The following is a 21,093-nucleotide window of genomic DNA, read 5'->3' as shown; positions in this document are numbered from 1 at the left end:
ATCAAATAAGATAATCTTGAAAAATAGTAGGCTAAAGCTAAGTATACTGATTAAATTAGAAATATGATTCTGTATCAAGTAAATGCGTTCTTTTAATTACTGATGGTTTCAAGTCATTGTGACCTTATTGGAGACATAAATAACTGCATTTTAAAAGCCATTTAAAATAAAAAATTTTTCCAGCAGTTATTCATTTAGTGCCAAAATAGGTACACATTACTTATCTAACATGGCATACTTAAAATCTATTTTAATTCATACTTTATTTATTTATTTATCTTGCCTGAGAAACATGGAATTTTCTTTGTAAAGCTTATTCTAAGTACCCATGATAAGAAAAAAAATAGCCCTTACCCCAGTCCTGTTCATACAAGGCTTGGGAAAGGCACCATGATTCACTTATTGGCGTGTGTGGATGCACAAAAATAAGATGTTTTGTGAGACTTAAGACTCCAGGAAAACTCTGTTACATAAATTATCAGCAACTAACAAAGTAGTTAAATACACATGTGATTTTGGTTTTTATAAAAAAATGCATAAATCTTACATATTATTTAAATATATAAACTATTTTAAAGGGTCCTTCAAATATCAAATAAATGTTCTAATGAATTTATTTTAGTATATCAGACATACAGTAAACAAATAAAAACATATTTCCTGCACAAACACAACATGACAATAAAAAAGCAAAGAATGTTATGAGTTGGAATCCAAGTTTTGAAATGCCACCAATCATATAAAATGCATAACTTTAGCAAAGACAAGGTATATGAAAGGGAAACAGGGTTTACAAAAGTTACTATACTCTAGAAACTTTCCTAATCTAAGCAAAATATTTTATCCATTTTGCATAAGTAGGAAAAAGCATTTTAATGGGGGGCATTTACATTGTGGCACTGGATTTTTTTAATGGCTATATATATTTAAATCACTTAAAAGTAGCTAATAAAAAAGACTACAAGTCTATGGTCAAGAATTTATCCTGAGACAAAATTCAAAGATACATATGTCAAAATTCTCACAATAGTATTTGTAACAACAACAAAAAAAAACAATCTGGATGATAATCAATAGTGAAATGGTAACCAAGTAAATGATGTACATGCACTTTGACACAGCCATTAAAATATGTTAGTACTTTAGCAACATGTAAAAGTGTCAATAACAATGCTAAATGAGGGGGAACATACAAAATTGAATGTGCAGTATCATGACAATAATATAAAAATAAAAATTAGAGAAAACACTATAAATGGAAATTTACTAAAACAACAGTGATTTGATTTTCTCTATTTTCCAATTTTTTGGTAATATACTGCATTAATAATTAACTACCCCATCTCCTATCCTGATTAACACACACACACACACACACACACACACACACACACACACACAAACACACACACACACACACACACACACACACACCCCAGCCAAGAACCAAGGACTAGTGTGAACTTTAGTAGCATTAACATTCTACACTGGTGCTACACTGAGGATATAATTTTCTAGAAAGTTAAAATACAGCATTAGGCACTTCAGCTGAATCAACAAACTTTTCCAAGTTTAAAATCTGGTTCCTGGAAGATATGACCATCTGTTCTTAAGTAACAATTAGAAAGAAATACTATCAACTACTGTAGAAGTGCTTATAACCAATAAACTTATTTTTAGTTTTCTTTATTTACTAAAATACATATTTTTAACAAAACAATGTTGTGCTATCGTACTTCAAAAAATATACCTGACATTTCCACTAGAGAGGAGACTATTTAAGAATTGCAGGTTGATACACCATCCTGAAATTGGTACACCAACGTATTCAGTCTCAGTGTTTTATAATAGAATTATTCTCTTTATGCCAGGGTGTAAAAACAGAAAAAGAAAATAAAGACAATAAAAAATCACCCTGTTTATAATCAGAGACATTCAGATTTCCTCTGTCCTCCAACATATGAAAGGCACAATTCATCTAGAAAAAATATGAGGAGCAGCTTAAGAGACTGTTTCCCAAGAAAAGTAGTGGGGAATGTTCTTGAGCTGATTTTGACATTCAGAATAAGTAAGCCAAAGCAATTAGTGATTTGTCTACTAATACCCACATCAAGAATTACTAGCAATATCACAATTAAATTTCTTCATGGTTGAAAATGCATTTGGAGAGTTTATTTTCTAGATAACAGTTTTATGCAGACTTATCTACTTCTAAAATCCTAATAGTAAGCTGTAATGATGTGAATGTTTCCTTCACATGGTCAGTTCTTATGTATTTAGCCTTTGAATTTTAAATCTAAGGAAGAAAAAAACAAATATTTAAAATATTTAACAGAGCAGTTGAATTCTCCAATAGCCAGACTATATATAAAAATCCTACTTCCTTTACATTGACCTTTTCTTATGTTTAGTACTTAAGTGAAATTTTTCTTTCAACTGGCATATGCACTTTACATTTGAACTAAGAACCACTTTCTACTTGAACAATTCTGTTTAAACTCAACTAAGACTATTAAAGAAAAGGCAGTTTGCATGCACAACTAGCTTTCATTATAGATGTAAAAGGCAGTATCTTTGACGAAGAGCCAGTTTGTTACAACCTTCTTTCACCACCTTCAATAATTATGACTACAAATATAATTTTTAAGAAACCTATAAAAGCACTTACAACTTTGTTATCTAAAGACTTTCCAAAATAAATATGTCCATTAATAATTTAAATCTGGCCAGGCGCAGTGGCTCATGCCTGTAATCCCAGAACTTTGGGAGGCCTAGGAGGACAATCACCTAAGGTTGGGAGTTTAAGACCAGCCTGGCCAACATGGTGAAACCCCGTCTCTACTAAAAATACAAAAATTAGCCGCACACAGCACACATCTGTAATCCCAGCTACTCGGGAGGCCGAGGCACGACAATCACTCCAACCCAGGAGGCAGAGGTTGCAGTGAGCTAAGATCATGCCACTGTACTCCAGCCTGAGTGACACAGTGACACTTTGTCTCAAAAAAAAAAAAAAAAGTAATAATTTAATCTTAATTCTTTTAGCATTTTTATTTTTGACAGTATTAATAAAAAAAATTTTAACCTTTAGACTATCAAATATTTACAAAAATATGGTTTATGAAAATCACACTGAAAGACAAAATATATCTGTTTTGGAGAAGTGAGCAAAAAAAGCTGCACTACTAAAGGTTTAACTGGAACATATACTTGGAAAATTTTATCCTGCATGTGAATTAACTATATATTTTGTCTACCTTTTCATCATTTACCCTTTTCAACTTGATATTTATTAATCAGTTTCTATCTCCTCATTAAGTACACACAATTAAAAAAAAATTTAATCCCCTGACCAACATTTTCTCTCTACTGGCTGCAATAGTCAACAAAAAGCAGTTCTAAAAATGGAAAGGTTTTTGATGTGAGAAGCTGAGGCTACACATTAGATTTTCTGTTCACTGAAAGCAAACCAGTTTAACCAATATCTTACAACACTGAAACTGCTTCAAAGATTAAGTCTTCAAAAAATAAGTCTTCAAAGATTACATTCTGAAAGATGCCATCTAAAGATACTCTCTCTCCAAAGGGAAATTTTCTTAGGTTTGATGAGAACAAATTCATTAGCTAAATTCCCCAATCACTTTTCCCATAAAATAACTGCAAGAAGACAGGGAGATATTTATGAAATAGTTGACTATTTCTTTGTCTAGAGACCCAGTCCCCTCCTTAAGACCTTAAAATCTGGTTTCTAAAATGATTTCTCAAAACTGCATCCTCTGAATCAACTCCTTACCAAATTCAAAGACCTTTTCAAAGTCTTCATCCTATTTTCTCCGCTTCTTGAAACTCATCTTATATTCCCCCCAAAAAACTAACTGGATAACCACAATTCCTACGACTTCATGACATAACTTTTTTTTTCTCACATAGGTCTCATTGCCAAACTCAAGACCTCTATCTGATTAAGAGCACAGACTCTGAGTCACAATGCCTGGATTAAATCTTGACTATAGACTTACTCTCTGTGTATGAATGTAGGCAGGATACTTAGAAAAAACTTCCATGTTCTTAGGTTTTCTTATTTGTAAAATAAAGATAATAGTATTATTTCCTAGACTTGTGAGGATTAAATACAAGTAAATACAAGCAAAACCCTTACAAGAGAGCATTACTAAAGTAAGTATTGGCTAGCAGTAGTATTATCAGTAGCAGCAGCAGTAGCAGCAACAAGCGCTACAAAAGTGTCAGCAGAAGTAGCTGCTGCTGTTACTATCACAACTATTACCACTACCGTAAAACTTAATCTTTTGTAGAAATCAGCCTCTCCTAGAGATTTAACTACAGGCTTCAATCCCAGGCTAATGACTCCTGAAAGATGTTCCAGTTTCTTATTTCTAAATTCCTGCAACTCAATTCCATTTGAAAAGCTCATGATGGGCTCAAATTCAATGTATCCAAATAAATTCATGATTTCACTCTGATTCTCAACTTCCCCGTTTAGATTTCCTATTCTAATTCCACACTACTATTCATTAAGTGTCCTAAGCTTAAAACTTCGGAGTCAACTTAGAGTCTTACTTTTCCTCTGCATCCCTGAGTTGATTAGATATCAAATACTACAGATTCTACCTTTCCTCTCCTTCCCAGAACCACCATCCTATCAAGGTAGCCAAAGCTCACAGTCCCTCAAACCTGGATTTCTGTCCTTGCTTCTAAGTGTGATTTCCTATTTCATTTCTTTTCTACATAAAACCCTAGCTCCCATCACATTAGGCCTACTACTGGTTTCCTGCTACCTTGCATATCAAAGTCTAAACTCAACTATCTACGTTTTAAGATTTCAGTAGTCAGTTCCTTTACAATCCAACTGCATTTCTCACTTCAGCAAGAATGGTTTTCAGCTGATTCACACACCGACTATCATCACTGTGGCTGCTTATGGTATTGTAGCATCTGAAATGTGTGCTACCCACACTTCTCTCGTTAGGCCCAGTCTAGTCATTATGTGAGGTCCAATTCAAAATTCACGTCTTCACTCATGTGAAGGCACAGTTCATCCTGCTCTCTCCTCTTTCAAACATCCCTCCTTTCCTAGCTTATTCAGTTTTGTACCCTGTTGAATACTATGCTGGTTTCTATACTTTACAGCCTAGCATTTAGTGTGTCAAAACATACTATTAATACTGAAGTGTTCATTATAAAAGCAGGCTGTAACTTATACTTTTTGTTTATCCTAAAGCGTCTATAAGGTAGCAATTATTTGATAAGTACCATGCTGTACCTACTGGGAAGCTCCAAAATTCTAAACATGAATTTTGATACTGTGTCAGCAAACATTTCCTGTAAGGAGCCAGATAATAAATATTACAGGTTTAGTAGACTACATATGGTTTCTGTCATATATTTTTCTTTTGTTCAACTATTTAAAAATGTAAGAATCATCCTTAGCCTAAGGGCTGTACATAAATAGGCTATGAGCTGGATTTGGCCCACAGGCCACAGTTTGCTAACCTGTCTCCTCTAATGAGCAGATCAATGTCTTATAAGAAGTCTCTACAGTTAAGAATTTTTATCAATATGACTCATTTTTTAAAATATTGATCAAGCACTTCGAATAACTTCTGAGTTCCAACACAAAACAAGTAACCCTTGAGTTCTTACCAGCTCTTTCGGACTTTTCCTTCTGTTCCCGTAATTCTTCTCCCTGGGTAGTCATCTGTTTGATGTGACTACGGAGTTGAGCAATTTCTTCTTCTTTCATTTCCAGAGTCTCATGCATCTGACGTTTTGTCTCTGCGATTACCATTCCCTGAACAGAAATGAAGACTCTAAAACATTTGCATAACAGAGCTGCATCATCAATAGCAAAGATAAAGGCAGAAAGGCTGGGCATAATGGGTCATGCCTGTAATCTCAGCACTTTGGGAGGCTGAGGCAGGCAGATCACAAGGTCAAAAGATGGAGACCATCCTGGCCAACATGGTGAAACCCTGTTTCTACTAAAAAGACAAAAAATTAGCTGGGTGTGGTGGCACGTGCCAGTAGTCCCAGCTATAGGAAGGCTGAGGCAGGAGGATGGCTTGCACCCAGGAGATGAGGTGGCAATCAGCCGAGATTGCGCCACCGCACTCCAGCCTGGCAGCAGAGCAAGACTCCATCTCAAAGGAAAAAAAAAGGCACAGTGGCTCACAACTGTAATCCCAGCACTGTAATCCCAGCTACTCGAGAGGCTGAGAAAGGAGAATCACTCAAACCTGGTGGGGGACACAAGTTGAAGTGAGCCAAGATCACACACTGCACTACAGCCTGGGTGACAGAGCAAGACTCCATCTCAAAAAACAAAAATGAAAAGTAAAAAAATAAAAAGCAGAAAGAAAATAATGATATTTCTTGCTAAGTACAGCATAACAATTATTTTAGTACTTCACAAACTGAGGTCCATTTTCTGCTCTAAACCTATTACCTAGCATAACATGGTATTTTTTACATTACAAAATTTTAATAGTTTAATCCTTAAGGCATTAAAACATTATTAAAGATTTATTTTATAACCTTTCTATAAATGTGCTGTCTTAGTAAGTAGCTTATAATGAACAAAATACAGCCTTCTGAACTTGGCTTGGGGCTACAATCAACTACAAGTACTGATCTGTGCTGTAACATGGGGATAATACCAGAGACAGAGAGGACAGCGTCTGCTACCACACTGGATGAAGCCAAATCTCATACACATCTACCTGGCTTTTCTCTTTCTTCCTGTGACTGTCTCTGGTCCCCTCACCACTACTTACTTTGCTCAGTAAGGCATCCCCACTCTTCCAACTTGCTAGTTACTTCTGTTCCCCCTTTCTGGATAATCTACACTAGAAATGCAGGTTGCCAGTGGAGGGGAAAGATAACCAAATAGTATACAGTAAACGAGCAATTTAGAACTAACAAAAAATGAGGCGGTTTACTTGTCTCTTGAAAAAATGTTCAGACTGTGTGACAGCTATTTCATGGTCTTAAGAAGAGTAGCACCCTATCGGCAGGGTTTGCCAACCCTTGCGTTAGAGTATGACTCTTCCAGATGGCTAATATTAATGGAGAGATAACGACCAGTTAAGTGGGGCACTGTTACATGAAATCTCAAAACAAAATCATGGGCCTTCGGTTTCTTCAAAAACCAACACTTAGTGGAAAGAGAGGGAGAGAAGATAATCGAACCTGTAAATTAAAAGACTTACAAATCATATCAACCAACTGCAATGAAAAAACTTTATTTGGACCCTGATTCATAAAAGGGCAAAAAATATATGAGATACTAGAGAAAATCTGAAACTGACTAGATAGCAGATCATATTAAGGAATTATTAAATTTTTAGATGTGATCATGATAATGTGGCTAAATTATTATAAAAATAAAGTCTTTTATTTTAAATATATATTTAAAAGCTTTTGGGAAAAAATGATAAAATTTTTCGGATTTGCTCTAAACAATTCCGGGTTGAGTAGAGCAATGAGAGTTGAGAAGGTACAGATGAAATAAGATTAGTCATGAGATGTTAACTATTGAAGCAGGGCGGTGGGGTCATAGAAATTCATTTTAGCAGTAGCTTTTCTTCTGTAAATGTTTTTAAGTTCTTCTTTAAAAAAAAATTTAAGTAGTCCCTCAAGAAGTTTATAAAGTATAATCTAGCAAACCAGTATTATTAAAAGGATGAAAAAGACTGCCAATACAATTTAACAGCAGGACAATTCTGACATGTTCTTAATTACATGACCACTTAAAACATTGCAGTGATAACCTGGCATATTAAAGAAAATGGTTGATGGCATGGAACAAACTGGGAGCGGCTTAGAAAAAGGACCCAAGGAACTGGGGCTCTTAACTTACGTCAAAAGTGTTTACCTATGAATTTTTTTGGTTGTCTTTGCTGTGTAGCTATAGTTGCTCCTCCAACTCCAAACTACCAGAGTTAAGACTCATTCCTTCCTCAATCCTCTAATCTCCACTTACACATTCTAAAATTCATTTGTAGAAATTTTTACTTATGCTACTATATACATTATCATTTACTTACGTTTGGTTTTTTTTAAAGACATGGTCTCACCCTGTCACACAGGCTGCAATACAGTAGTGTAATCATAGCTAAACTGCAGCCTCTAACCCCTGGGCTCAAGCAATCATCCTGCCTCAGCCTCCCAAGTAGCTGGGACCACAGGCATACACCAACATAGCCAGCTAATTTGTTAATTTTTGTAGAGATAGGGTCTTGCTTTACTGCCCAGGTTGATCTTGACCTTCTGGCTTCAAGTAATCCTCCTACCTCAGCCTCCCAAAGTCCTGAAATTATAGCCATGAGCCACTGTGCCCCGCCCACTTATTTACTTTTTAGGCAACTTATCTGAGAGATTAATCTGTTCCCACATTATCTGAAAGAACATATGGATATCATTCACATTTAGAATGCTTTAACTATAAATAATTTAACTTTTCTCTGTAAAGTAGTTATGTACTATAAATATAAACTTCCTTTGCAACAATTATTCTAGTCTATAAATCAAAATGCTGACTGGGATCAAGAAATCGGAGAATCGGTTTCATATGATACAAAACTAATGCTAGTAGTTACATCAATCTAGAAATTAAAAAGATTTCTCATGGAAAAAGCTGCAGTAATTTTGGAAAGAAAAAACATGCATGAATGTTTCCAACTACTTCCAAAAGTTGGAAACAACCTTGCTGGGGCCGCCTGTCAAATTTTAGATTCATAAGTTTTGTTGTTTTACCTTATCTTGTTCAAGCTGTTCAATTGAGTTCTTTGCATCACGCAACTGAGTGATAAGTTTAGTCTTCTCAGCCATATGGAGATCCTAAAAAAAATTTTTTTAATTCATTTCCATCTCTAAGAAAGCTTCTTCTCATTTGAAAACTCTAAATATTTATCTAATTTATACACATGTTACAGTGTAGAAAGAGAAAAGTACACAGGAAGTCCCAAAGTATGTTAAGTGCTTTGTTGGCCAGGGCAAACAAGAATGCCCTTTCCATCCACTCTACTGTCCCAGAGGAACAAACCATGCCATGTAGCCTGTGGATGTAACTTTACAGGATTAAATCAGAACAAAACTCATTTGCTCTTTTACCTTTATCTTTTCTAGTTCTTGAAGTCTTTCATCCAGTTGTTCTTGCAGAGCCTCTTTTTCACTAGTTAATAGTGTACATTGTTCTTTATGCGACTGAATTGTTTCCTTACAACGCTTAAGTAGGTTCTCTTGACGCTTAACTCTTTGCTGGAGCATTTCCAGTGTTTTAGCAGAAGTTCCATCTTCCACTAACAATAAAGCAGCATAAGGAGAGGCCATCAGTAAGGAATATGAAACCACCTTTGCAAAACTATGACTAAGACAATGAAAGAGACCTAACCTAACTGACTCCATTTTGGTTTAATCTTTAAGCTATGTCCTTGCTCCTTCCTGGGTGTAGGCTGAACTAACTCTGGGAGAACTTAGTTTATAGTTTAAAACAGAAAGCATAAAAGCCCTTTCCCAAAACAAACCTCCTTCTTGCCTACGGACTAGACTGCCTTTGTAGGACTAACAAATTAGCCAAAAGAGTGGAAATTATGTTTTAGGAGTCATGCAGCTGGAGGCTACAAGATTCTGACCACCACTAAACTGCTTCTAAGATCACTGCTTGAGACATTTGGCAGACCCCAGCACTTGATGGATAAATCAGCTTATCCAATCTTGTGGCTCCCATCCACGAACTGACTCAGCACCAGACAGCTTTGATTCCCTCTGATATCATCTCTGACCTGACCAATCACCACTCCCAGCTCACTGGCTTCCCCTCAACCCACTAAATTGTCTTTAAAAACTGTTATCCCTGAATGCTTGGGAGACCGATTTGAGTAAAATAAAACTTCGGTCACGTGCACAGTCAGCTCTGCGTGAATTACTCTTTCTCTATTGCAAATCCCCTATCTTGACAAATCAGCTCTATCTAGGGAGTGGGCAAGGGAACCCATTGGACAATTATAAATATAAGGGCTCTCCAGGCACGCGTAGTCTGTTAGTACACAGGAATGTATTCTTTTTTTTTTTTCTATTTATTTATTTTTTTTCTTTTTCTTTTTTTTTTTTTTTATTGCATTTTAGGTTGAGCAGAAAATCAAACACTGCATGTTCTCACTCATAGGCGGGTGTTGAACAATGAGAACACATGGACACAGGGAGGGGAGCACTACACACTGGGGTCTGTTGGGGGGAAATGGGGGAGGGACGGAGGTGGGAAGATGGGAAGAGATAGCATGGGGAGAAATGACAGATACAGGTGAGGGGACGGAAGGCAGCAAACCACATTGCCATGTTTGTACCTATGCAACAATCTTGCATGTTCTTCACATGTACCCCAAAACCTAAAATGCAAGGAGTGTATTCTTATGCCACATTCTGCTACATTCTTAGTCAGATGAAGAAGGGACAACCCTAGTCAGCTAATAATCTGGCACCCTTCCAAACCTCTACTTAAGTTAGTATTGAATTTTTATCTGAAGATGCTTAGTAGTGAGTTCACCCCTTTGTGGTTCAACCCTATTCAGAATGGCACAGTAGCTAACTAACATTAACTGAATCCACCGTCCTTAAAATAACAGTCTGATAACCATCTTTTGTCCTTCAAAATTGTATGTATTAGCTCACCTCCCAAAAGAATTAATAAAGTTCAGCATTCTTTCCAACCACATTCTAATCTCTTCCTGAGATGAGTTCGGGTAAGTGCAGCTTTCTCCATCTCTTTACATTTAGGAGTCTGAAGTTTCCAAATGTCTGGGAAATTTTGGGACTGACCCTCCCCCCACTGCCACCACCACCCCACCATAGGCTGGTTGCTCAGATAGTTAACTGCTCAACAACTTACTCCAAGTTTATCATAAGTCTCTTTGGGAGAAAAAGCTAGGAAATAAAAGATGGGAATTTCATTGCATAATATGTACCTCAAAGCAAAGAAGGCTATAACTAAATTTTAAGACAAAAGACAGCTATTTCTTCTTTTTCCAGTTAAAAAACAGAAATATTTAAGCAATATTATTTAAAAACTAAAATATACAAATAATTACAAATACCGTGTTTGTTAATATGTAAGCAGAACTGACCAGTTCAAATGAAATCTAGCTACTGCTATTAATAAAACAGTGCAGCATGATAAATGAATTTCAATTATAATGAAAGTGTGGTATTACTCACAGACCATGAAAATTTCACATATAAGAACAATTATTTTGGCTGGCCACGGTGACTCATACCTGCAATTCCAATACTTTGGGAGGCTGAGGCAGGCAGATCACTTGAGGTCAGGAGTTTGAGACCAGCCTGGCCAACATGGTGAAACCCCACCTCTACTAAAACACAAAAATTAGCTGGGTGTGCTGGCATGCACCTGTAATACCAGCTATTTGGGAGGCTGAGGCAGGAGAATCACTTGAACCCAGAGGTGGAGGTTGCAGCGGGCCACGATCACGCTGCTGTACTCCAGCCTGGGTAAGAGACTGAGACACTGTCTCAAATAAACAAACAAACAAACAAAATTATTTTCTCCTAAATAACAACAAAGAACCAAAAAACAACAAAAACCCTTGCATCTTTCCGAAACAATTAGGACCACGGACACTTCTACCTCAGCCCACATCTATCAGCTCACAACCTGGACTCTCTCAAAATCCTTCTCTAGGTCCCCCTGGGGTTTTGTTTTTGTTTTTGTTTTTCTTACAGAGAAGGGGTTTCTCTATGTCACCCAGGCTGGTCTCAAACTCCTGAACTCAAGAGGTCACCCACACTGGCCTCCCAAAGTGTTGTGATTAAAGGCGTGAGCCAAGGAGCCTGGCCCTCCTCTTGTTTTTTTTTGTTTTTTTTTGTTTTTTTTTGAGACGGAGTTTCGCTCTTGTTACCCAGGCTGGAGTGCAATGGCGCAATCTCCGCTCACCGCAACCTCCGCCTCCTGGGTTCAAGCAATTCTCCTGCCTCAGCCTCCTGAGTAGCTGGGATTACAGGCACGCGCCAACATGCCCAGCTTATTTTTTTTTTGTATTTTTAGTAGAGATGGGGTTGCACCATGTTGACCAGGATGGTCTCGATCTCTTGACCTCGTGATCCACCCGCCTCGGCCTCCCAAAGTGCTGGGATTACAGGCTTGAGCCACCGCGCCCGGCCTAGTTTTTAAGTTAACTTTTTGAGAAAATGAAGCTTACCTACTGGCTCTACATGACTCTCTGGATTCTCTTCTTCCAGTTGAGGAAGTGGTTTCAGTACATCAACGTTCATCGGGCCATTTCGTAATCGTTGTTTCAGCAGAGAAACCTAATATAAATGTGCTTCATTAGAAAAAAAATCAAAAAAAAAAAAACGATGGGAGTAGTACAATTGTCCCTTGGCATCTATGGAGGATTGGTTCCAGAATTCCCTGTTAATACCAAAATCCACAGGTGCTCAAGTCCATTATATAAAATGGCACAGTATTTGCATATAGTCTCCGCACACCCTCCTGTGTACTTTAAATCACCTCTAGATTACATTACATAAACAATGAAAATGCTATGCAAATAGTTGTACTATGTATTTTTAGTGAATAATGACAAGAAAAAAGTATACATGTTCACTACACATGGTTGATCCACAGCTGGTTTAATCTACACAGGCAAAACACAAGAATCTGAATGGCTTACCGTACTTTCTTTAAAACAGAGAGGACAATTACATGATATTCATTTGACTAAAATGGGGGAAAATAATCAAAATAAAAAGTTTACTACCAATACAGTTGGTTTTTATATTTGCTATTATTATTGTGCAGTTAGTCAAAAGATACAATTAACTGAGGAGCTAGGAACGGTGGCTGACACCTATAATCTCAATATTTTAGGAGGCAAGGCAGAATGATCACTTGAGCCAAGGAGTTCGAGATCACCCTGGGCAACATATTGAGACCCCATCACTACAAAAACTTAAAAAATGAGCTGGGCACAGTGGCATATGTCTGTAGTCCCAACTAGTCTGAAGGCAGAGGCTGGAGGACTGCTTGAGCCCAGGAATTTGAGACTGCAGTGAACTAGAATCACGCCACTGCACGGCTGCCTGGGTGAAAGAGCAAGACCCTGTCTCAAAAAAAAAAAAATTAAAAATTAAAATTAAAAAATTGAAGAAAGCAAAGAGTTTTAAAAATAGGTCTTAAAAAAGAAAAAAACATCAGGAACCTTGCAGATAATCAAAACACCTCTATTTTCCTTTATCCAAAAAATTCCACACTTTTTCTTTTATTCTTTTACCTGAGTTTGAAGAACACTAATATACTGATCTTTCTCCTCTAAAGATGCATCAAACTCCTCTTGGAGATGTTTCTTTGCCTGCTGGTCCATCTGGAGCTCCTAAAACATAAAATGTTTTACAAGTACTTATCAGTATAAAACAAAAATTATTTTAAAAGTTTTCAAAGTTTAAAAACATGTCAAATACAGATTTCCATTTCCCTTAAGGCATCAGCAACAGTAATTACAGAATAATCAGCATTTAAAACATTAACATTATTTAAAACATTCGCATCAACAAATAATTTCATTCCATGAAGAATATGAAGATCCAAGAAGAAAAAAGTATACCTTCTGGAGCTGCAATGATGGCTGAATTGATAATAATGTGGAGAAAATAAGTAATCACTTAAGACAGGCCGGGTGTGGTGGCTCACACCTGTAATCCCAGTACTTTGGGAGTCTAAGGTGGGGGGCGGTGGGGATAACTTGTGGTCTGAAGTTTGAGACCAGCCTGGCCAACATGGTGAAACCTTGTCTCTAATAAAGATACAAAAATGAGGCCGGGCGCGGTGGCTCAAGCCTGTAATCCCAGCACTTTGGGAGGCCGAGGCTGGTGGATCACAAGGTCGAGATCAAGACCATCCTGGTCAACATGGTGAAACCCCGTCTCTACTAAAAATACAAAACATTAGCTGGGCACGGTGGCACGTGCCTGTAATCCCAGCTACTCAGGAGGCTGAGGCGGGAGAATTGCCTGAACCCAGGAGGCGGAGGTTGCGGTGAGCTGAGATCGCGCCATTGCACTCCAACCTGGGTAACAAGAGCGAAACTCCGTCTCAAAAAAAAAAAAAAGGAAGAAAGAAAGAAAAAAAAAAAAAAGACACAAAAATGAGCCGGGCATTGTGGCAGGCATCTGTAGTCCCAGCTAGTTGGGAAGCTGAGGCAGGAGAATTGCTTGAACCCTGGACACAGAGGTTGCAATGAGTTGATAGCATGCCACTGTACTCCAGCCTGGGTGACAAAGCGAGGCTCAGGCTCAAAAAAAAATTACTTAAGATAAAATAAAACTTTACTTTGAGACTCTTACCACTTGTGTTATGTTACATTCATTTGATCTAAAACGAAATCATTATATACCACACAGATAGGTAGTAGAGTCTTTCTCTTCTCAGTATATGAAAGTGTCTGATAGTCAAAACCAAACACTTTCTCATCTGTAAAATGAAATTTCTAGTTTCTGAAATTAGTTAAATGCTGCTTTCTTTAGGTCATTAATGAGTCTTTCTAACCAAATCCACTGATTTCTAATCTCTCTGCAATACCAGCCACCAATAATTACCCCCTCATTCTAGGTATAGTCACATGCCATATAACAACGTTCTGGAAAATGACGGACCACACAGATGACAGTGGTTTCATAAGATTATAATAATGTGTTTTTACTGTACTTTTTCTATGTTTACAAATGGCAACAGAATTCAGTACAGTAACATCCTGTACAGACTTACAGCCTAGGAACAATAAACTATATAATACTGCTATACGATACTGCTAGGTATATAGTAGGTTATACCAACTAAGAACACTTTATGATATTCATACAACGACAAAATCAGGGAAGCTTTTCTCAGCTATACCTGCTGACCATGGCTTTAGGGCTCCTGGCTACATTCCTGTCAATTAGTTTCCTCTTTGCCCTTCATTGATTCCTTCTAGCTCTCTGGGTTCCATCTCATGTCTTCTGTGTTTCTCCCTTGGCATGCTAGAGATTAGCACGTGGAAGTATTAGATAGCCCTTTATTGTTCTGGGATTCATACACTTCACTAGTTCCCTAAACTCAAAATATTCAAAGACACATTTTACTTATCTTTGTTAATCCCTGTATATAATCAATTTTTTATCACTTTTTCTAGAATGTTTAGATCCTATCCTTTACCACAACTATAACCACAGCCCAGGTCTCTAAAACTTTAGATCAGGGATGTCCAATCTTTCAGCTTTCCCACGCCACACTGGAAGGAAAAGAATTGTCTTGGGCCACATAAAATACACTAACAATAACTGATTCGTTTTTAAAAAAAAACAAAATCACACAAAAAAATCTCATAATGTTTTTAGAAAGTTTACAAATTTGTGCTGGGCCACATTCAAAGCCATCCTGGGCTGCATGCAGGCCATGGGATGTAGGTTGGGCAAGCTTATGATAGTTAATTTCCTTCAATAGCCTTCTAGAAAGACTTCTCACCTCAAGTCCTCCTCTGATGTAATCCATCCATTTGCCAAAATAATTTTCCTCTAACAATATTTTAAAAGACTTGAGCAACTCCCTCTTTTGACATTGTTTCAAACTTATTTCTCAAAACACTGAGAATTGCCCAAGCAAAACACTGAGGCACTATCTGGTACCCTTATAAGTGTCCTCTATTCTGCCCAACACCCATATTTCCCCAACATCTCTGAGCACATTTTTTACTTTTCCTCTCATAAATGTCTCCTGACTTGACATTCCCACAGCAGTAGTCTCCAAATGATGGTCATGTCCTGAATACAGTTTTCAGAGATTCATAGTGAAATAAGAAACAAAAGCCAACGTGGAGAGATTTTCTTCTATCTAAATTTCTTTCACTTAAGTAACTGTTACTTTATCCTGGGAAATATGTCCTTCCTAATTGTTTCGGTACTAAAACAACCTCTTCAATGAAATAATGGCAATAGGAGAATTTGGCTGCTTATTCCTGATGTCTTGACTCAGAAATACAACAGTTAGTGGCCCTATGACAGTTCTCTTCTCCTCTACTTTTGTAAGGAAGTGGAAGGTAATTTTTTAGTCCATAAAATCTAACAATCTGGAAAGAACTTTCTGGATTTCACAAAGGCCAATTCTTTTGCTTATTAACTGTTGCACATCTCCTTAACAGTAACGTGGTTCCTCTAATGTCTTTAAAATTCATTTCTTCCACATAATTTCCTACAACCTACAGCTTCCATGCTCAACTCTGTTACATAGCAATCCTAACCGCCCACCAAAACAAAAACCAAACAAATAAAAAACCTCAATTTATACTATAGTTTTCAGATTTTGCATGTTTTCATTTTCTCATCTAGACAAGAAGTCCTTGGATACAAGGGCAGTATCTTTTTTTTTTTTTGAGACGGAGTTTCGCTCTTGTTACCCAGGCTGGAGTGCAATGGCGCGATCTCGGCTCACCACAACCTCCGCCTCCTGGGTTCAGGCAATTCTCCTGCCTCAGCCTCCTGAGTAGCTGGGATTACAGGCACGTGCCACCATGCCCAGCTAATTTTTTGTATTTTTGGTAGAGACGGGGTTTCACCATGTAGACCAGGATGGTCTCGATCTCTTGACCTCGTGATCCACCCGCCTTGGCCTCCCAAAGGGCTGGGATTACAGGCTTGAGCCACCGAGCCCGGCCAAGGGCAGCATCTTTTAATCATGTCCCCTTCTCCCTCTCCCTGCTACCTATACACTATTTTGCCAGTATTTTAGCCCGGTGAGGCTTTTGTCAAACTTCCAAGACAATAAATTTGTGTTGGTGGTAATTTGTTGCAGCAGCAATAGAAAACTAACACAGTTGGGTGGATTAAAAACAACAAATTCATCAATCTGTGACTCTGATCAAAGTATTAATATTTCCTAATAGATGAAGATAAAGTTACTTCATAAAATTTTGGATTTAGACAAGAAAGTTAAAATAGATCCTTTAGCTCCCTATTCCCTTACCTCTGTCTTTGCCCCCAACATTTCACCAGCTCCCAAAAAATTTAGGTAGAGTTGCAAATCTAATTGGCAGCATCCAGAGTATTCACAGAGCTCAACCTTCTTTGAAAGGACAACATATATGCATTTTACCACAGACAAGCATGACAAGGCATGCTTTTCAGCCAAGTCTCTCTCACGTTTTTCTAAGTTCCTCAACCTGCAACTGAGTAGATGAGTAAGGCTGGGGCCTGCTAGCCAAGCTAGTTCTTTTTCTTTCCCCATTTGATATTTCGAGGGAATGCTGGTTCTATAATTTAAATTAGAGAATGGAGAGGAAGCCTATGTTTACTAACAACCCGCAATCACATGGGTGTTTACTCATTTATAAATAAAGGAGATGTGTTTCCCATTCAGCTGTATCTTCTTGAGTACAGCTCCTACAGACAAGGGCTCCTAGTGAAAAACGGCTGAGCAGTAGGAAGGGAAAAAAACAACAAACACAATATTCCTGTATTTCCAGATATAATAACATTATAAAGAGGTATTCCTGTCTCCAGGATTTACCGGGTTTTAGGCATCAAAACCTGATGCCTAACCTCTAACGTACACTCTCTGAATTTTAAATATGCCTGCTCTCCATTACTATGTATATCTAATCATTAACTGCATAAAACATGGGCATTTAAGTTCTTACCAGAAATATAAGATACCTATAATAAACGCCTTTCATTTATTCCCAAAATACAAGACAAGTAAAAAAGAAATATTAAGCAAAAAGACATTAACAGAAATATCTTTTGGGTAGAAATGCTGTATTGTTCACCCCTCTAGCAAAAGCAAAGGTGCTTTTAGCTGCTAAAATCACCTATTTTCTATTAATGTAAAGCAGGAGAAACAAAAGAGTGCATATGAAACTACCCTAGCACATACAACAGTTATGATAAACAGGAGATTTAATTACTGTTTTCAAAGTACTCATCACTGAAACTTACCTCTCTTAATTCTGCAATTCTCCGAAGTGATTTATCCTGACTCTGACTTAATATACCCTTTAGTTGAGAAAGGAAAAAAAAAAAAAGCTGGTTAAACAGCTAACTGTATGACATAATAAATACAAAGCAAGTCAAAAATAATTATTTTTAAATATTACAACTGTTTATCCAAAAATAACTTGAAGACAGAGGACAAGACTAAAATGTTAAAGATGTGACCATATTAAAAAATCTCTTCAGGCCGGGCGCGGTGGCTCACGCCTGTAATCCCAGCACTTTGGGAGGCCGAGGTGGGTGGATCACGAGGTCAAGAGATCGAGACCATCCTGGTCAACATGGTGAAACCCTGTCTCTACTAAAAATACAAAAAATTAGCTGGGCATGGTGGCGCGTGCCTGTAATCCCAGCTACTCAGGAGGCTGAGGCAGGAGAATTGCCTGAACCAGGAGGTGGAGGTTGCCGTGAGCCGAGATCGCGCCATTGCACTCCAGCCTGGGTAACAAGAGCGAAACTCCGTCTAGAAAAAAAAAAAAAAAAATCTCTTCAAAGTTAGATCATGATGTTATAGAACTATCCTGCATCCTGGCAGTGGCACTGGTTCAAAATCTATACATTTGTTAAAATGCATAGACACGTAAACCAATCAAAAAGTCAATTTTACTGTCTGTTAACTTAAAATTTTTTCCAAATTCCAACTGCAATTTATTTCATTGTAACCTATACTGTGTAGAACACATCAATTACCAGCCTGTTTTAAAGGGTTTTGTGGCTTAGAAACAAAATAACTCTCTACATTAAAAAAAAAAAACAAAAAGAAAAGAAAAAAAAAATCCAGAAAAATTCACAAAGAACATTAGATGGCTAAATTAGTAACCATACATTTAATAATCAAAATCAAGAAGCTAAAAGAGTAATATTGAGAGATGAAATTATTCACCCTTTCCCAGGGTGGGGTAAGGAAGGTACTTTTCTCTAGTAAAGGAAATTAAACTTGGAAAGTTATGGCCTATGGAAACAAAGTAATCACATATTTCTCTACAACATAAATACACAGGTAAAGGAATAGGGTAATCTGGAGCTTCACTAGTTTCTGTGGACTAACAATCAAAACAAAGGGATATAGACAGGCAAATGGTTTACTTATGACCAAGAGAGTATGACTGAATTGTATTGTGGGGATGTGTAAATGAATAAAACAAAAATAAAAATTATCGTCCCCCAAAAATCCATGAACACAGGTTTTCTTTGTTCAGTCTCAAATACAAAATTTTAAATGCAGGAAGATGCCATGCTGAGAATGATGAAAAACTGTGGTGTAGTACATGTTCTGCAGTCTAACTGCTAGCAAAAAGATCTCAGCTCTCCTCCCTATCTCTTAAAAGCTGTGCAACAATGAACAAGCCATTCTCCCTCAGTTTCTTCACAGGAAAGGGACTAGAACTAAATATACCAAAATGCCTGGCACACAAGAGCTCAATAAATGTTATCTAGTACAAGCAGCATAGGTAAGAGTATTGGCGGTACCTACAATTTTAATTTCATTGGATCTATTGAAAAGATATTTGCCTATTTTAAAAGGTTTCTAGGCTGGGCAAGGTGGCTCATGCCTGTAATCCCAGCACTTTGGGAGGCCGAGGCAGGTGGATCATGAGGTCAGGAGTTCAAGATCAGACTGGCCAACATGGCTGAAACCCTGTCTCTACTAAAAAATACAAAAATTAGCTGGGCATGTTTGCGCATGCCTGTAATCCCAGCTACCTGGGAGGCTGAGGTGGGAGAATTGCTTTAACCAGGACCTGGGAGGTGGAGGTTGCAGTGAGCAGAGATCGTGCCATTGAATTCCAGCCTGGGCTACAGAGCAAGATTCCATCTCAAAAAAAAAAAGGTTTCTAGGCATGCACACATGGGCGTATATACACTGTAGAAAAGAGAGCAAAGCAATGAATTTTATCTTTTAACACTATTGAAATTTGGAACTATGAAACTACTATTCTCTACTGCCACTTAGTGTCACAATTACGTATATATATCTATAAATAAAAATCCATAGATATTTCACAAAAGAAACACAAACAAGGTACCCACAGAACTTAAGAATAAGGTAATCTTTTGAGAATGAATTGATGAAATATTAATAGCACAGTGGGTTAAGTGAGAATTATGTCCCACTTCAATGGGCCTCATGTTTCAGAAAACATGAGTCCAAGTGCAGTGGTACACATCTGTAATCCCAGCACTTTGAGAGGCAGAGGCAGGCGGATCACCTGAAGTCAGAGTTCAAGACCAATCTGGCCAACATGGTGAGTCTCTACTAAAAATACAAAAATTCGCCAGGCATGGTGATGGATGCCTGTAATCCTAGCTACTTGGGAGGCTGAAGCAGGAGAATCACTTGAGCCTGCAAGGTGGAGGTTGCAGTGGGCTGAGATCAGGCACTCCAGCCTGGGTGACAGAGCAAGACTCCATGTCAAAGAAAAATGAAAGAAAACATTATCAAATAAACTAAAAATTGTATTTCCTATGTACTATGGACAATTAGAACATTGAATTAACAATAAATAACTAGTGTTACCACTTTGAACTGCTTACATTCCAGACCAAAGCCAGGAAATTTAACGTTGTACTTAATGGAGTTAACATTTACAGCACAGTAATTATTTGAAACTAATGTACATGTGGAAATTACTGACTTTACAAAATCACTTTTTGATTATGTATCTAATTAGCTTCTTTAATTGGGACAAAAAAATGCTAAGATGTTTGAAATCATTTTTACTTTAAAAATAAGACTATTTTATTTTAAAACACAGCAAACTGAGGGCACCATTTGAACTGGAATGGAAAATTCTCCTTAGCTCTGATGTATGAATTATCACCTGGAAACCCGGTGGGAAATTTCCATAGACAATTCATAGAAACACAAGCAAACGGGATGACACAGTGGGGCCAAGGTGAGTCACCTAGAATATAATAGCTTCTTATCCCTACATACTTAATCAAAAGCTTCACAAGCAGCAGCCTCAGGAAATAGTTAGTATAGAAGAGAGGATGCTTGCATTTGGACCCTGATATAGTGATAAGAAACAGATGTCTGCA

The 21,093-nt window shown here is 37.5% G+C and overlaps 1 protein-coding gene across 5 annotated transcripts in view; it reads right to left on the bottom strand.

Moving 5' to 3' along the window:
- The window catches only part of GOLGA4 (golgin A4), a 148,562-nt gene that overhangs the window by 58,274 nt on the left and 69,195 nt on the right, over positions 1 to 21,093 (bottom strand). For all 5 annotated transcript variants that reach the window (XM_074406004.1, XM_039461949.2, XM_039461950.2 and 2 more), the window contains 6 exons: positions 17,998 to 18,054; positions 13,305 to 13,403; positions 12,231 to 12,339; positions 9,130 to 9,317; positions 8,773 to 8,856; positions 5,662 to 5,809 (listed from right to left, as the gene is read on the bottom strand). In XM_074406004.1, the coding sequence (XP_074262105.1) occupies positions 5,662 to 5,809; positions 8,773 to 8,856; positions 9,130 to 9,317; positions 12,231 to 12,339; positions 13,305 to 13,403; positions 17,998 to 18,054 (685 nt within the window). The remainder of the gene's footprint in view (positions 1 to 5,661; positions 5,810 to 8,772; positions 8,857 to 9,129; positions 9,318 to 12,230; positions 12,340 to 13,304; positions 13,404 to 17,997; positions 18,055 to 21,093) is intronic.

The sequence above is a fragment of the Saimiri boliviensis genome, chromosome 9, assembly GCF_048565385.1.
Source record: "Saimiri boliviensis isolate mSaiBol1 chromosome 9, mSaiBol1.pri, whole genome shotgun sequence".
NCBI lineage: Eukaryota > Metazoa > Chordata > Mammalia > Primates > Cebidae > Saimiri > Saimiri boliviensis.
Note: the sequence above shows the minus strand (reverse complement) of the source record. Positions and strands in the feature narration are given on the sequence as shown.